Below are 15,842 nucleotides of genomic sequence, written 5' to 3'. Positions count from 1 at the left end.
CCGCTGTTGTGGTTTTATTCACTGGAACAACGATTCCCACATTGTGGAATGTTTTGGCGCATATTTTCCTAGCTCGCTGAGACTTAGCCTCCACCAGAGATTTCATTTCATATTTATTTTCCTCCACAAATGAACTTATCGCCTTTTTCATATCTACCGGAAAGTCTTTCTCCAGGTAGTAAGCGAAGGCGTCGAGCTTCCGTTTGGAGTCACATTATGTTACTTTACGTTATTTTCCTTACGATTGGCAAACGAAACGTGAGGTCGAAGCACCATTGTGAAAGCATGCATCAGAATTCAGAATCGAATTTCCAAATGTGCGAGTGTCAAGAAGCGACTGATATGAAGTTGCATGAGATGGTGAAAGAATTCATATCTGTTGACGGCTTGGGAGTGGTAGAACCAAGAGACTTTGAAGGCACTCAAGAACAATTTCGCGCGAAGAGCATATTGAACCAAACCACAAATAAAGTTGAGAATCAAAATCGTTATGAAACTGGTCTTCTGTGGAAGTATGAGAACTTCAGATTGCCAGATAGCCGTCCAATGGCATTGCAAAGAATGAAGTGTCTGGAGAGACGTCTCGATGGTGACCCTGATCTGAAAGACAACGTGCATCGACAAATCAACGAATACGAAGTGAAGGGTTACATCCGAAAGCTGTCACAAGAAGAATTGAACCAACATCACGACAGAGTCTGGTATCTACCGATTTTCCCGGTGCGAAATCCAAACAAACCGGAGAAAGTTCGACTGGTGTGGGACGCGGCCGCGAAGGTGGAAGGAGTTTCGCTTAATACGCTATTGATGAAAGGAATCGACTGGAACGCATCGCTCCTGGGTGTCCTCATACGAAGCCGACAAAACAAGGTATGTATCTTTGGTGATATTAAAGAAATGTTCCACCAGGTACAAATTCCTGCGAAAGACCAACAAGTACTACGGTTTCTTTGGAGAAGTAACACTAATGAAGAACCGGACACTTACGTGATGCAAGTGATGACTTTTGGCGCGACTTGCTCTCCCAGCTGCGCACAGTATATAAAAAACTGCAATGCTTTGAAATATGAAGAAGAGTTTCCGAAGGCTGTTAAAAGCATTTTAGAAAGCCATTACGTGGACGATTTCTTGGAAAGTGTTGACACCGAAATGGAAGCAATTCAGCTGGCAAGAGACGTCACAACTGTTCATGCGAAAGCTGGTTTTGAAATCAGAAACTGGAAATCTAATTCCTTGACTGTCATGAAAGCTCTAAATGCACAGCCTACTGATGATTATTCTGATTTAAACCCGAGTGTCGATCCTGCGTTAGAAAAGGTTCTAGGAATGTGGTGGTCTCAGCGAAGTGATGAATATACATTCTCTCTACGATTCAACAAGGGGAACCAACAAGTACTGAACGGTGAACACCGACCAACGAACAGAGACATTCTGCGAATCCTCATGTCCATATATGATCCGCTTGGGCTGATAGCTCATTTTTTGGTTTATCTCAAGATCTTGTTGCAAGACATATGGCGTAGTCGTGTTGATTGGGATGTTCCGGTAAATGATGACCACTTTGAATCATGGAAGATATGGCTGAAGGTTCTTCCTCAAGTTGAAAGGTGTCGCATTCCAAGATGTCTATTGAAGAATTTACCAAACTGGCTTGGAACAACTGTGCAATTACACGTTTTCATGGACGCAAGTGAACAAGCATGTGCCACTGTAGCGTATATCAGAATTAGTTCAGAAAATCACATCGAATGTTCGCTATTAGGGGCGAAGACAAAGGTCGCGCCGATTAAGCTCCGCTCGGTTCCAAGATTGGAACTGGATGCTGCAGTTATGGGATGCAGATTTGCCAAAAAGCTCACCGATGAAATGTCCATAACAGTGAACAAAATATTCTTTTGGAGCGATTCGAAGACAGTACTAAGTTGGATAAATGGAAATCCCCATCGCTATAACAAGTTCGTAGCGTTCCGAGTAGCCGAAGTACAAGACAACGACCAAGGTGGAAGCTGGCGGTACATTCAATCAAAATTCAATGTTGCCGATGACGCCACTAAGTGGACAAGACCACCAACGCTGGACCCTTCCGAACGATGGTTTCAAGGCCCAAGTTTTTTGATGGACATAGAAGCCAACTGGCCAAAGAACATACCAACAACAAATGAAACTGGCGAAGAACTTGTATGCATTCATCAAGCACTTCAACCGTGGATCAACATAAGTCGTTTTTCAAGCTGGCAAAGACTTTTGAGAACTACAGCGTACGTCTATCGATACTTAAATATCAAACTTAAATTACAACCGGACATACCTAGTACTGGCATTTTATCTTGCGAAGAATTACGAAAGGCTGAAACTATTCTATTCCGTATTGCTCAGAGGGACGTTTATTCTGAAGAATTTTCATCACTCAAGAAACAAAACAAGATACCAAATAAACCAATTCGAGTTCCTGCTTCAAGCTCAATCAAGAGGCTCTCACCATATCTAGATGATGAACAACAACTACTTCGAGTAAAGGGAAGATTGGACGCGGCCCCATGTATCAACATCAACACAAAGAGACCAATCATATTGCCGAGGGATCATGCGATTACGAAGCTACTGGTTCAACGAGTCCACGAAGAATTTCAGCACGCCAATAACGAATGTGTAGTCAACCAATTGAGACAAAGGTACGTAATCCCTAAGTTAAGACAACAATTAAAGTGTGTTATCAAAGTGTGCCAATGGTGTAAGATCAATAAAGCAAAACCGAGCACACCTGAAATGGCCCCTCTTCCTCCAGCAAGATTATCGCTGTATTGTAATCCGTTCATGTTCACTGGAGTAGATTACTTTGGGCCCCTCATGGTAACAGTAGGACGACGTCAAGAAAAGAGGTGGGGTGTTTTATTTACCTGCCTCACTACTAGAGCCGTACACGTTGAGGTAGCCCACAAGTTAGATTCTGATAGCTTCATACTATGCTTCCAAGATTTTATACATAGAAGAGGGTCTCCACAAGAAATCTATTGCGATCGAGGAACCAATTTTGTTGGGGCAGAGAAGATGCTACGACGTGAACTTGAGGCAATAGATCCAAACATCATAGCGAAGCGATTCATCAGTCCGACAACAAAATGGGTCTTCAACCCACCAGCGTCGCCCCATATGGGAGGAGCGTGGGAACGTTTAGTTCGCTCATTCAAAAAAGCCTTATACTTTTCATTGCCAACAAAAACGCCGACTGACCAGCTGTTGAGAAGCTGCTTGGTAGCAGCTGAAGGTATGATTAACTCCAGGCCACTCACATATATGCCTTTGAACGATGAACTAGAAGAAGCCTTGACTCCAAACCATTTCTTGAGGCTGGATTCTGGAGGAGCCCAACCAATCGCACAAATCAACGATAGCCCTAAAACACTGCGATACACATATCAATACAAGGAGCGATTTGCAAACAAATGCTGGGATCGATTCGTACAAGAGTATGCACCTGAGTTGACTCTGAGAACAAAATGGTATAATCCGGTGGAACCATTGAAGATAGGCGACCTCGTCATCATCGTCGACAAAGACCTCCCTCGGAACAATTATCCAAAGGGAAAGGTGATCTCCGTTAAAGCTTCTTCCGATGGACAGGTACGCAGTGCAACGATTCAGACCATCCACGGAGTTTTTGAACGACCAACAGTAAAATTAGCGAAGCTGGAAATCGGTAGTAGTGATGTTTCAACAACTTCCCAACCGGGAATTGTCAAACTGGGGGGAACTGTTAAGAAAAATGAAAGTGGCATCACTGAACTTGAAGACAAACGAAATACAGAAAACAAGAAAGAACATTTAAAGAAGAGAGACAACTAAAATCCTACCGGTCTACTACTCAGCGTATATCAGAAGATGAGAATAAGAAAACATGAAATAACGCGGACTTTTGAATTAGATCTCGATGGAATAAGATTAACTAAAATTTTTTGAGTATTACCATTACTATCAGTTATCAATAAAATACATTTTACTACAAAAATTAGTTTGTTCTTTAATCAATTCAGAAGTCTTTACAGTAATTCAAAAATTTTTAACACTTACAGAATTTTGACCCAACTCTAATCAAAATGTAATATGAATTCGTTTGTTGTTGTTGTCTTTTCTGTTTGTTTCGCTCTTAAATAAAGTATAATTTCATGTAATTTAATCTTCGTATAATATTCCTTATGTAGAATATAACCTCAGTTTCTCAAGAAGCAAATCCAAGGACAAGCAACGAAAGTCCAAATACTGCAACAAGTCAAGCCAGCGATACCGATAACCCACTTTTAAACTTGTATTTAAATAGAATTGAGCAACAAGAACGGGAAGAAAATGGAACCAGTGACGTCAGTATTAACGAAACACTTACAAAATTATACGTGGACATCGAAAATTTTGATTCGGTCTACCCTCGTTTGCCTTTGGACACCAACATTCTTACATTTTTTCAAAATCTCAAACTAAAATCACCTAATATTTTTGAGATCGCTCTGGTTGTACTGGGCGTTCCAGCAACGCAAGTATCAGTGGAAAGGGCGTTTTCTTCTCTAAGTTTTATACTTAGTGAAAGAAGATATAATTTAAATTCAAAAACTCTTGAGAGTTAACTTTTAGTTAGGCTTAATAATTAAGAATTAACTTTTTTTACTTTCAAAATAAAGAAAATCATATAATTTATCATTTTAACCATTTTTGATTTATTTTCTACGGAAAAGGTTTAAGGTTAACCATTTCCATTTATTTTTAGTTAAATAAGTCAACAGATAAGAGATATTTGCGAACTTAAATGATAAATCTCACACAAAGACCTAAAAAATTAATTTTTAAAAATAAATCACAGACCAAGACCAAAATGAAATTGGCGAATTAAATAAATCTCAGTGAGAAACCGATTGAAAATAAAGGTCAACGGTTATTTTCGATCTCTGGTTTAAAAACATAGATCATAATTACCCTCTGAAATTCGGAGACAAATAGCTTCTTCGTCTTCTATTATGTACAGAACATCGTCAAATACAACTCCAACTAATATTTTTTTTCTTTTTGTTTACCAACAAATACAAAAAGGTGAAATCAATTTTCAAGTTTCTTAAAATCCAACCATGACGGGTTAAACCAGCTGATCTGTCAGATACCTACATACCCTAGAAAGTATTGGATACCTTTGGATTTCTTTTTTGACGTCTCAGCTGTTTTTGATCCGGATATCCTACTTGTCTGAGATTAAACGCAGCAATTAAGTTATAATAATTCATATTTAATACAGCCAATAGCTCTCTTACATTCATGAAATATCGCCGACGTAGAATCTCATCTTGGTAGTACATTAAGTTTTTTTAAACTATGCTGTAGTCTAAAAAGGTGGATGGTCACCGTATCCAAAGCCCTTCCTTTTTTCTTTTCATTCGCAATAGAGCATTTGCTTATGGCTACGCATGACAATCCGTTTTGCATGGATCCAAAAAAGACCAACTGAATTGAGTAATCTTATATTCTTTCATTAGTTTCTCAATTCTTCGGCCGGCTAGTGTAGCTATTAAAAAATAATAATTTGTTATAAATAAAATACACGCTACGCAAGAAATTCAATAAATGATTTTTTGAAATGGACGGAGAGAGACATAAAGCAAATCTCCAGGTATTTTGACTTTGTTATTAAAAACAATTGTTTGTTTATTTAAAGAGATTTTAATTGAATAGGGTATTTTGAAATATGCCATCACAAATTCCAAAACTGAGGATGGATCACAAACCTTTACGGGAAATGAGCAGTTGGATTCGGAGGCAAGTCACATTTTTGTGGATTGTTATTTTGTTTAAATACCTTCATGTGTGTCTGTTTTTTTCTACAGAGAAAACAATTTCTTGAAAATGCGATAAAAAGTATGACTGTCGATGTCATTGGTGAATTAGAGAGAGCAATTCACATCCTTGAGCTGAAGGAATCAACAATTGAAGACAAAATTGAAGCTCTTAATATTGTACGAGATCTTGCTGGTAACATAGATTTCGCCAACAACTTCATTCAGATAGGTGGCTCCAAAGTTGTGTTTGATTGTTTGAAAAACACTAACCCCAAGCTACGTATTTGCGCTGCATATGTGATAGCTGAACTGTCTCAGAACAATCCATTCTGTCAGAAACATTTTCTGCAAGCCGGCGCTCTTCAGGAGCTTATTGTGTGCACTAAGGAAGATGGAGATGTTGCTAGTAGCAGCATGCATGCTATTTCCGCATTAGTACGAAATTTCGAGGATGGAAGTGCAAAATTTATAGAACTCGGTGGACTAGAATGCCTTTTGGAACGTCTGCATAGTGAAAATAGTAGAGTATTTGTGAAGGCATGCTTTCTTTTGAGAGCCCTAGCTGCAGAATTCGATGGCATTCGAGGTAACTACAAATACTTTTTTTTCTTTTGATTTTAGGTTAAGAGAGTGATCATCATATTAAAAAAAAAACTAGTAAAGGCTTACTGCCAATGACATATAATAATATCAATTCATTGAAGTTGAATCTTAGTCTTGGTCGTGATTTCTAGCTATATTAGGAGCTTTTCTTATTAAGATCAGAGCAGAAACCTGAGGTGTAAAACAAAAATCTGTGCTTCTTTTTTAGCTCACGCATTTAAAGCGCTTCCTTTTTCAATCACAGCTAGTTTGGAGTGCGTTTCACGAGCTCTGAATAAAATGATCAAGTAGTCAGCAGTAATTAGCTGAGAGCCTCTAACTGCAATGCCGTTGTCTAGAAAATATACATTCATATATTCAAATTCATTTATTAATTCAATAATTGCTTAAGTTTAAATTTATACATGAATTTTATAGCTATGGCTAAGTCGTCAGCCTGGTTGACAAGAATTATAATTCTTGTAAACGTTTTTTATAGATAAATTTACAAATTAAACATATTCGCTAACTAAAAGCATTCTATATTTGAAGACATCTTCTAAAAATTTACTTAGTGTTTTCCAGTCGCACTCATTTAATATTTTAAGGGTGTCTTGCATTGAAAGGGTATATTTACCAAAGACGAAACGTCGCACAGTGGTTCGGTTTGTATGGGAGAGCGGAAAAAAGTCTGTAAAATCTGAACGGTTCAACGGATTTAAATAAAATTTGGCATACATGTTAAGATTAGTCTTATACATATTTGGTCAAAATTTGGTTGAAAAAAAAAAATTATAAACAAAGTTATTGACATTTTTCTAAAATTTGAGGGTTTTTGATTTTTGTATGGGAGAGCGGAAAAATTTTTGTAAAATCTGAACTATTAAACGAATTTTAATGAAATTTTTAAATCATTTTAAGATTAGTCTTATACATGCTTGGTCAAAATTTGGTCAAGAAAAAATTATTATAAAAAAAGTTATTGACATTTTTCTAAAATTTGAGGCTTTTGATGTTATATTTAAATAAAAGTTTTTTTTTAGTAAAATCTTAACTTTTTATTTTGAAACAAAATATTATTACTAACTATGTATATTATAAAATTACATAAATAAATAGATAAATACATACAAAAAATAAATAAAAAACAATTATGAAGTAGTAATTTTATGACGCTAAAATGAGATTTTTAGCGTCTGCGCTGATTGGAAGTATTTTCTTTTTTGCCTGTGGCCTTAAACCTGTTATTATTGGATCTGAGGATATGAGTATGTGATGCATCACATCTTTATTCGTCGCAATTCGGCTGCATTTTAATTTAATATAAGGTGGAAAAACATCATGTCCTTCATCTTTTAGGGCATGTCTTAATACTTCATATTGGCGTTTCGACAATTCTGCTTGTATAAATAATGCAAGAGCCTTATCCGGATCAAATTGTGAGCAGGAAAAGCTCTCTGATGTTGCTGCATAGTTTATCTCTTTTTGAGGAAATATATTTCTAATTTCGTCCCTCTTATACCTTTTAGCTCGATCACAGCATTCGTCAAAACTCTTTCGTGGTCTTCCCATATTAGTTGACGTTTCGGCCAATACACTTTGGGTTAGTTCTACTTCGAAAACTCCTTCGAGCCAATGAGTGTATTTTTTTTCAAAATGACTTTTTTTCTATGAACTGCGTTCCATCGACTCAAAAAATGAGGCACATAACGTTTATTTAATTCTGACAGCACAGTTTCTATTTGCTCAGAAATTAAGTTGGGATATTCCCTTTCAAAATATGGTAGAAGATTTTGAACATCATGTCCATTAGTGATAAGTTCACTACATAACACCGAATAAGGAATTTCGATTGAATGCATTTTAATGTATTGAATTCACTATTCACTATATGTATATTTGTTATTATATTTCCCTTCACTTTCACTTATTGATTGATCAGAGTAAACATTTTTCTTAAACACCTTGCACAAATGGTCAATAACTCAATACTGACTTTTTTTTAATTTAATCCTTTATATATATAGATTTAAGTAAGAGATTTTATTCTAATAAGACAGGTAATACAAAATTACGCAATACACAACAAAAACAAAGCAATAAAACTTTAAAAATAACACCTTTTTTATTTCTACCTGCCCTACTTTTAGCAAAAAACTAAAAAAATAAAGGATTATCCCTAATCCTTTTCTTTATTTTTTTTAAGCTCTATCATATAATTTAAAATATCATAAAACTATATTGCTTTTCGTGCGTTCTTTCCAAGAAAATTGAGTTCAAAGTTGAAAAAATTTTCCGGGCAGAAATAAATGGTTTCGCAAAAATCGAAATTCTCAGACCTGTGTCAATGTATTAATTTTGTTTTATTTTTAAAATAAAGTTTGACATTTTTTCATAAAATAATGGGCTTAACCAGTTCATTCTGACAATTAATAACGAAGAAATCAAACTTTTTGGTAAACACCACCGTCAAAACGCAGTTTTTTGAAATCCGATTCAGTGAAACATTTTTGATCATAACTTCCACATCTGCACGTATCTGCAGCTGATTTTTTCTGTGCTTTTACATAAATGCATGGAGCATATGCTGGCATACTTACTTTCTTGGAGTCTTTTGGAGCTTTTTTTTGAAATCAAAAAGTTTAAAAAAAAACACATTTTTTCCTAGTACTTAAGCTTCAGACTACTTATAGAAGGTATCTTTTATAAATAATCATTTTTTTTTATTTTAGATAATCGAAAATAGACCAATTAAATTATTTAAGAAGCTAGAGAATTTATTTAAAGGAACTTCGGAAAAAAACATCTCAAAATTTGTTGAAAATACCGTTCGCGATTTGAGTAAAATTATTTTTCAACTTTGAGGGCTTGTAAATCAGAACATACAATATATATGTTGAAAAATACTTTTAAATCATACGCTCGGGTTATATAAGAGTACTTAAACATAAAATTTAAAAGGATAAATATAACTTCTTAAAAAGACTTTTTTCCGCTCTCGCACCACTGTGCGACGTAGTGTAAACATTTCGGCTACAAAGTGAAGTTAGTGCACACTGGTTTTGACGTTTCACAATCAGCCGCTCGAAAGGACACAAAAATTCAAAATGAAATTAATCTTTCGGTGTTTAAATACAAATATAAATCAATTAAATTATATTTTTTATTTGGTTTTATTGAATTTAAAAAGAAAAAAATGTATTTAAAGTTCTGAAAACCAAAATGTTTCTTATTTTATATATTTTTTGTATTTGTCATTAGTATGACAGTTCCAGATTGACTTGCTTTGTAGTGCAATTTTGCATTCACAAAGCTAGTTGAATTTTAACTATTAATATTAATTTGAATAGTACTATCATGAAGAGGAACGCTCGACCTGACATCTTCTTACGACTTCCTAAACAATTCGTTCCAAATGTTTTGCATGTGGAATGTATTGGTGTGGGAGTAAAAATGAGCGAGAATTCCAACATAAAATAATAAATTTCCAGATCATTAAAAAGACAGAAGATAGAGAAGAATGTATACACACTCAGCGAAAGTTCGAGGGAGGCAATGCAAGACATTTTTGTTATAATTTATTATTTATATTTTTTTTAATGTTGTTTTTTGATTGGTTTATTGGAAATGAAGAAAATTAAAAAAAAAACACAACAATAAAAAATAAGTATTAGAATATAATTTATTTTTGGTTGCAATTAGAAAAATTAAGGTTTTACCTACTATTTTGGACTCAAATGCGACAGATATTTTTTTAGAGATAAATAATGAAAAAGAACGACTTATACAAGTTACATTTACTTTAGAAATTTCTTGAGAAAATTCAAATGTTATTAAATTCCCATAGGAAGTTATTGCAATTGCTCCGATTTGTCGAATTGAAAATGTTGACATTTCAAGGTCCCTATAGTCGAAATAAACGATTTTTAGAGAGATGTATGTGCGTGTGTGTGTACGTACGTCCGTGAGTCCGTACTTCCGTAAGTTCTGCACTTTTTTCGTCCTCCTAGCTCAAGAACCAAAGGAGATATTGACTTCAGATAATAATGAAGAATCATGCATAAGAGAATCTCAAACAAATTGAGTGGTTGCTTTTTTACCATAGCAATAAGAAAAAAATTTAAAAAAAAGGTGAACCAACGACGCTAGCGACTTGAGTTAAATTTTATATCATACATTGTAACGTGATACCAAACCAGTACATTTTTGGAAAATAAACGTTTTTCGTAAATAAATAAAAAATGGAAAAAATGATGTGTCCCCTCCAATATTTTACGAACAAACAATTATTTTATCTTTAAAATAATTGTATGCAACGAAAAATAACATTTTTGGCATCTGGTGAAATTATGAGAAAAATCGAATTGACAGTTTTTGTACAAAATAAAAAAAAAAAAACAATCCTAAAACTTGGTAAAAATGTACGAGGGGCGTTCAATATATTCTCGGTATCGATATGAAGGAAAATGCGAATTCAATTTAAATTGTTTTTATTTTTCAATATAATCTCCCCTAACATCAATGCATTTGTTACATCTTGAGATAATGTTTTTTAAACCCTCAAACAAATAAGTTTCCTCTTTCCCTGCAAAATACCCATTTATTGCCGACTTGAGGTCTTTATCATCCGAAAATCTTTTTCCACGAAGACATTTTTTCAAATCCGGAAACAGGGTGGATGTTGAATTTCTTCAAAACCACAATCTCGCACAGCAGCCTTGGAAACTCGCGCCGTGTGAACAGGAGCGTTGTCATAAAGAAGCAACACACCCGCTGCGAGTTTACCCCGTCTTTTCTTTTTAATTTCCTCCCTCAAATTATGCAAAGTGGAAGCGTAGGATTTGGTGTTGATGGTTTCACCTTTTTTTTTGTACGCAATGAGTAAGATTCCCTTTGAGTCCCAAAAAACTGGCCATGAGCTACCCGGCACTTTGAACTTCTTCGGGGGGTCTGTTCCTTTTTTATGCCACTACATGGACTCTTGTTTGCTTTTAGAGTCATAGTGGTGAACCCTTGTTTCGTCCCCAGTAACAATCCGATGCATAACACCGTCCGCGTTCTCACTACACATCTCCAAAAGCTCTCTACAGCATGCGATTCTCACTTTTTTCTGAGGCGCTGTGAGCATTCGTGGCACCAACCTTGCACTGACCTTTGAAAGGTTAAGATGGTCATGAAGGATGGTGTGAATGGTACCAGTCGAAAGCTTGGTGATCTCTGCCATCATTTTCACCTTTATTCGGGCATCCTCGAGAACAAGTTTTTCGACTTCTTTGATGCTTTCTCCCGTACAAGCACTAGCCGGGGCGCCGGAGCGGGGGTCGTCTTCAATGCTCTCTCTGCCTCTCTTGAACTCACTTGACCACTTTTGCACAGTTGATAATGAAGGTGCGGAACCCTGGTAAACTGCCACCATTTCTTCATGAATAGTTTTTTGACTTTTTCCTTGCTTAGTGAGAAATTTAATTACAGCGCGATGCTCAATTTTCACCATCATCGTCTCAGTTGCCATTATGATTCTGTTTAAATAGAGATTTAACGGTAAATAATAATCACATTTATATGAAATTTTACACAGCTTCACCCTGATACCGAGAATATATTGAACGCCCCTCGTACTTTTAACTCAAATACCTATTCAAAAATTAAAAACAAGTTATCAGTGTGGGTTGCATTCCAGCCGCTATATTGAAAATATATTCATGTTCAAATAACAGATTTAATGGTCACTTATTTAAAAACTCTTTTTAGTTGATTTGATGTTAGCACCATACAAATAAATAAATAGTAATTGAGGTGAAAATTAAAATAGACAAAGATTTAGTTAGAAATAAAAAATGAATTTAATTTTGATTTGAAATTTGGTGTGTATTTCTTCAATGTTATTTTTTTTTTATCTTTATTCCTTAATTAAATTCTTTAAAATTAGAATGTCATTTTTGTAACGTGATTATTTAAATGATTAATTACATCTTACAAGCCAAAAAAAAATAGCCCTTTTTCCTAAGAACGCAAGAAGCAAGAAGAAGATAGTGTAGTAATCTTTAGAAATGTATCCGTTTTTTTAAACAACCAAAATGAGGGTGAGGAGAATAGTAGGTTCTTAAACTAATTTTGTTACCTTTTTGGTTTGATACATTAATTTAACAAAATTATTCCCTAAAAAACTACCTTAAATTTTTATCTACGCAACAACCTGCCAACCTAAACACATACTATCGTACTTATTCATGTACCTATTTTAACTCCAAAAGGATAAATGTTTTAAAATAAAACATTTAAACATGCATAAATTCTCATTTTTTTTCCAATTTTAACACAGTTGTTTGGCACTAAAAAATATTAAAGAAAAAAGTCTGAAGCTACTATTAGAAGGTCAACGTAAACGGTCAACGCATTGACTCTTTCACGTATAATAGACGTCATTTGTAGATCTACAATAATTAAAAACCTCACAATAATTATGTAATATGCTTACACTATACCAATTTTAACATTCTTTCACACTCTAAAATGAAAAAAAAATAAAAATAACGTTGGCTTAAATAAATATTATTTTGTCCAATCGTGTGATAGTCAACAACTTAAGCTGTGAACGTTGACGGTGCGTGCGTTGACACATAATATTTATGTTTTTATGACGTCACAGAGTCACAGAAGTTGATTGTTTAGTTCTAGCTTGAGTCATGACTTAACTGCAATTACGAAACGACTAAAGTCCTTACAATTCAGCTTAATACACACCAACCTCCTTAATACTTACTTTTTTACATATCTACCCACATTACAATAAAAAAAACCTGCATCGAATGTATTTGCTATAAAAAATTCAAAATATGGCAACGAAGCATTGTATCAAAACTTAAATTTGAAAACGTTGCTTTTAAATTTTCAGATTTCACAAAAATAGAAAATCTAAAATCAAATGAATACAATTTTCTGCTAACAAATCTAAAACACATACAACTAAATGTATTGTATATGCATATCTTCTATACATTGATAGGTATGAATAAAACAAATTTCAGGTAACGTTGGCAAAGACTTATTTATTATTTATTTATTTATTTCAATGTTTGTATACATCCAGTCGCTCTTAGATTCCACACTTAATTTTCGTACAGGCAGCGCCCCCATGGTCCGCCTTTCGTACCAAAATTTTGTGTTTCATGATAGTACTATCCAAATTAATATACAAAGTTCGCGCTCAACTAAAGCTCAAAATTATAATATGCGAACATTCACAGTTCGTAGTTCGTAGCTCATGTGCACGATGCTTTATAGAGACAAAAATTAACAGCTCGTCTCGTTGCATCAAACCCCGTTCAATTTGATTTGACAATTTTAACTTGTTAAACATTTCCAAATAACTGTTTTTTTCCGAGAAAGCTTGTGTCAATCAAACAAGCCATAAAATAAAAAAACAATATATACATATGTATACTTTATTTTATCAGATTATTTTATTGTATTTTAAATGTAATGAATATTCTTATTTGGTTTCAGATGAATTTGTGAAGTTAGGTGCAGTTAACAAACTTGCATCATTTGTAGAACCGGTAATAGGCTTTGACATTAAAACTGAAACAGTACTTTCTGCCCTTTGTTTGCTTGTTGAATCAAAAGAAGGAAAACTTCAGTTCCAAAAAACTAACATTTCAGAAACATTGCAAGATATTTTAGACAAAAATGAAGGAAAAGCTGAATGTGAGGTTTGTAAATGAATCTTTTGAATACTTTTTTAATTTTATAAACTTAAACTTATTTTTTTGTTTCAGGAAATATTAAGAGACAGCAATGCTCTTTTGAATCTCACACGGAATAAAAAATAAAAAATTTAAATGTTCTTAAAATTAATTATGTGTTTTTATTTAAGTTTTTAAAAATATTAAATTTTTTGATTTGTTCAAATTTTTTTAATCTTTTGGGCTTGAAGTTTTATGAAAATGTTCTCATTTTCGTTAACTACATTTGCGATTCGGAAACGAAAGCGAGAGGAATAGAGTATTGTCATTGTATAAGCATAAATAGAAATGATATCAAGATCGTACTTGATGGAAACGATTTCACATGACTTGAAGTCGAAAATTCCGTTGTTGAGTCAATCAATCAATCTCCTAGAAGATTTATCTTGTTTGTTTATCAGGGGCCCTAATCTGCAATGCGTTTCGAAAGCAAATAGTTTCGAAAACGAATATTTTGTACTCTATTTCTAATGCGGAAAAGAAATAAAAAACGGAATGACAAATCCTGTGGACTTGGCATACCAGTTGAGTTTTTTAAGAATAGCACTGCAAATTTTCATGATTCTCTTTTGATATTCTTTAATAACATCTTCTTAAACGAGGACGTTCCAAGTCTATTCTTAAAGACCCTTATTAGTCCGATTTTTAAAAAGGGTGATGCAACCTTAGTTGAAAACTATAGGGGTATATCAATTATCTGTAGCCTAAGAAAAATATTCGCTCAACGAATTTTGACAATTTGAATCAGAAATTGTTCAATCGAAGTGAATTGAGTTAAATCATCTTACACATACGGAATGAAAATGATAGCCAATTTCACTATCCACCAATAGCCAATTTGATTCCACCCCTGGTCTTTCAACAGTCGATCAAATTTTTGCGCTGGAGACTATAGCTAGAAAATTTATAACAAGAAAAAAAAGCTCTATGCCTTCTTTGTGGATTTTAAGGCTGCCTTTGACACTGTCAACAGAAACTCACTTATATACAAGCTTAGCTTGATAGGTGATTCTACGAAAATCCTCAATGTTTACAAAAAACTAATTGCGAACACTTCAGCTGCAGTTTGGAATGGTAGTAATATGTCAGACTTTTTTGTTACTGAAACTGGAGTTCCACAAGGTTGCGTCCTCAGTTCACTCCTCTATGCAGATGATTTAGTGATTTTAACGGACAAGCCCCTTACATTACAGCTTCAAATTAATAAACTTAAGAGTTATTGTGACACTTGGGACTTAAACATTAACACCTCAAAATCTAAAATCATGATTTTTCAGACCACGGCAGATAAAAGGCATAGGAGAGAAAAGTGGCAATTGGCAGGCCAACCTATAGAGGTTGTTAAGGAATTTAAATATGTAGATGTCCTTCTATCTTACAATCTTAATTTCCGACAACATGTAGAAGAAAAAGTCAGTAAGGCAAAAACTGCAATCAATCTTATGTGGCCTAAATTTTATTGTAATAAAAACGTGGATACGTCATTTAAATTTAAGGTCTTCAATGCAACCATCAACTCCTATCTTTGCTATGCGAATCAAGTTTTTGGCTATGAAAAAGTGGAAGAATTTGAGCGATTACAGTGCTTTTTTTTAAACGCATTTTTAAACTACCTTCCTCAGTCCCCACCTATACTTTTTATGTAGAAGCGGGAATACCTCAAATTTATTGTAAGAACCTCAAAGCAAATGCGGATTTCATT

General features: G+C 34.3%; 2 protein-coding genes across 2 annotated transcripts; both read left to right on the top strand.

The window, feature by feature from the left end:
• The first annotated feature begins 285 nt into the window (after positions 1-285).
• LOC129950650 (uncharacterized) lies at positions 286-3,843 on the top strand. Its single transcript, XM_056062577.1, has one exon. It carries the CDS (start codon positions 286-288, stop codon positions 3,841-3,843), a length of 3,558 nt encoding a protein of 1,185 aa, XP_055918552.1.
• A 1,651-nt stretch (positions 3,844-5,494) lies between these two features.
• LOC129952223 (uncharacterized) lies at positions 5,495-14,252 on the top strand. Its single transcript, XM_056064710.1, has 5 exons — positions 5,495-5,647; positions 5,710-5,793; positions 5,862-6,399; positions 13,902-14,107; positions 14,174-14,252. The coding sequence occupies exons 1-5, from the start codon at positions 5,615-5,617 to the stop codon at positions 14,225-14,227; spliced, it is 915 nt and encodes a 304-aa protein (XP_055920685.1). The 5' UTR covers positions 5,495-5,614; the 3' UTR covers positions 14,228-14,252.
• Positions 14,253-15,842: the final 1,590 nt, after the last annotated feature.

The sequence above is a fragment of the Eupeodes corollae genome, chromosome 3, assembly GCF_945859685.1.
Source record: "Eupeodes corollae chromosome 3, idEupCoro1.1, whole genome shotgun sequence".
NCBI lineage: Eukaryota > Metazoa > Arthropoda > Insecta > Diptera > Syrphidae > Eupeodes > Eupeodes corollae.
The sequence above is the reverse complement of the archived record's forward strand: the minus strand, read 5'-3'. Positions and strand labels throughout refer to the sequence as shown.

Bases quoted from the DNA above. Each gene is read 5' to 3' on its own strand.
- LOC129950650 (XM_056062577.1), top strand. From the start codon at position 286: ATGCATCAGAATTCAGAATCGAATTTCCAAATGTGCGAGTGTCAAGAA.
- LOC129952223 (XM_056064710.1), top strand. From the start codon at position 5,615: ATGGACGGAGAGAGACATAAAGCAAATCTCCAG. The intron at 5,648-5,709 runs GTATTTTGACTT...TTAATTGAATAG, and splicing joins GACATAAAGCAAATCTCCAG to GGTATTTTGAAATATGCCAT. The intron at 14,108-14,173 runs GTTTGTAAATGA...TTTTTGTTTCAG, and splicing joins AAGGAAAAGCTGAATGTGAG to GAAATATTAAGAGACAGCAA.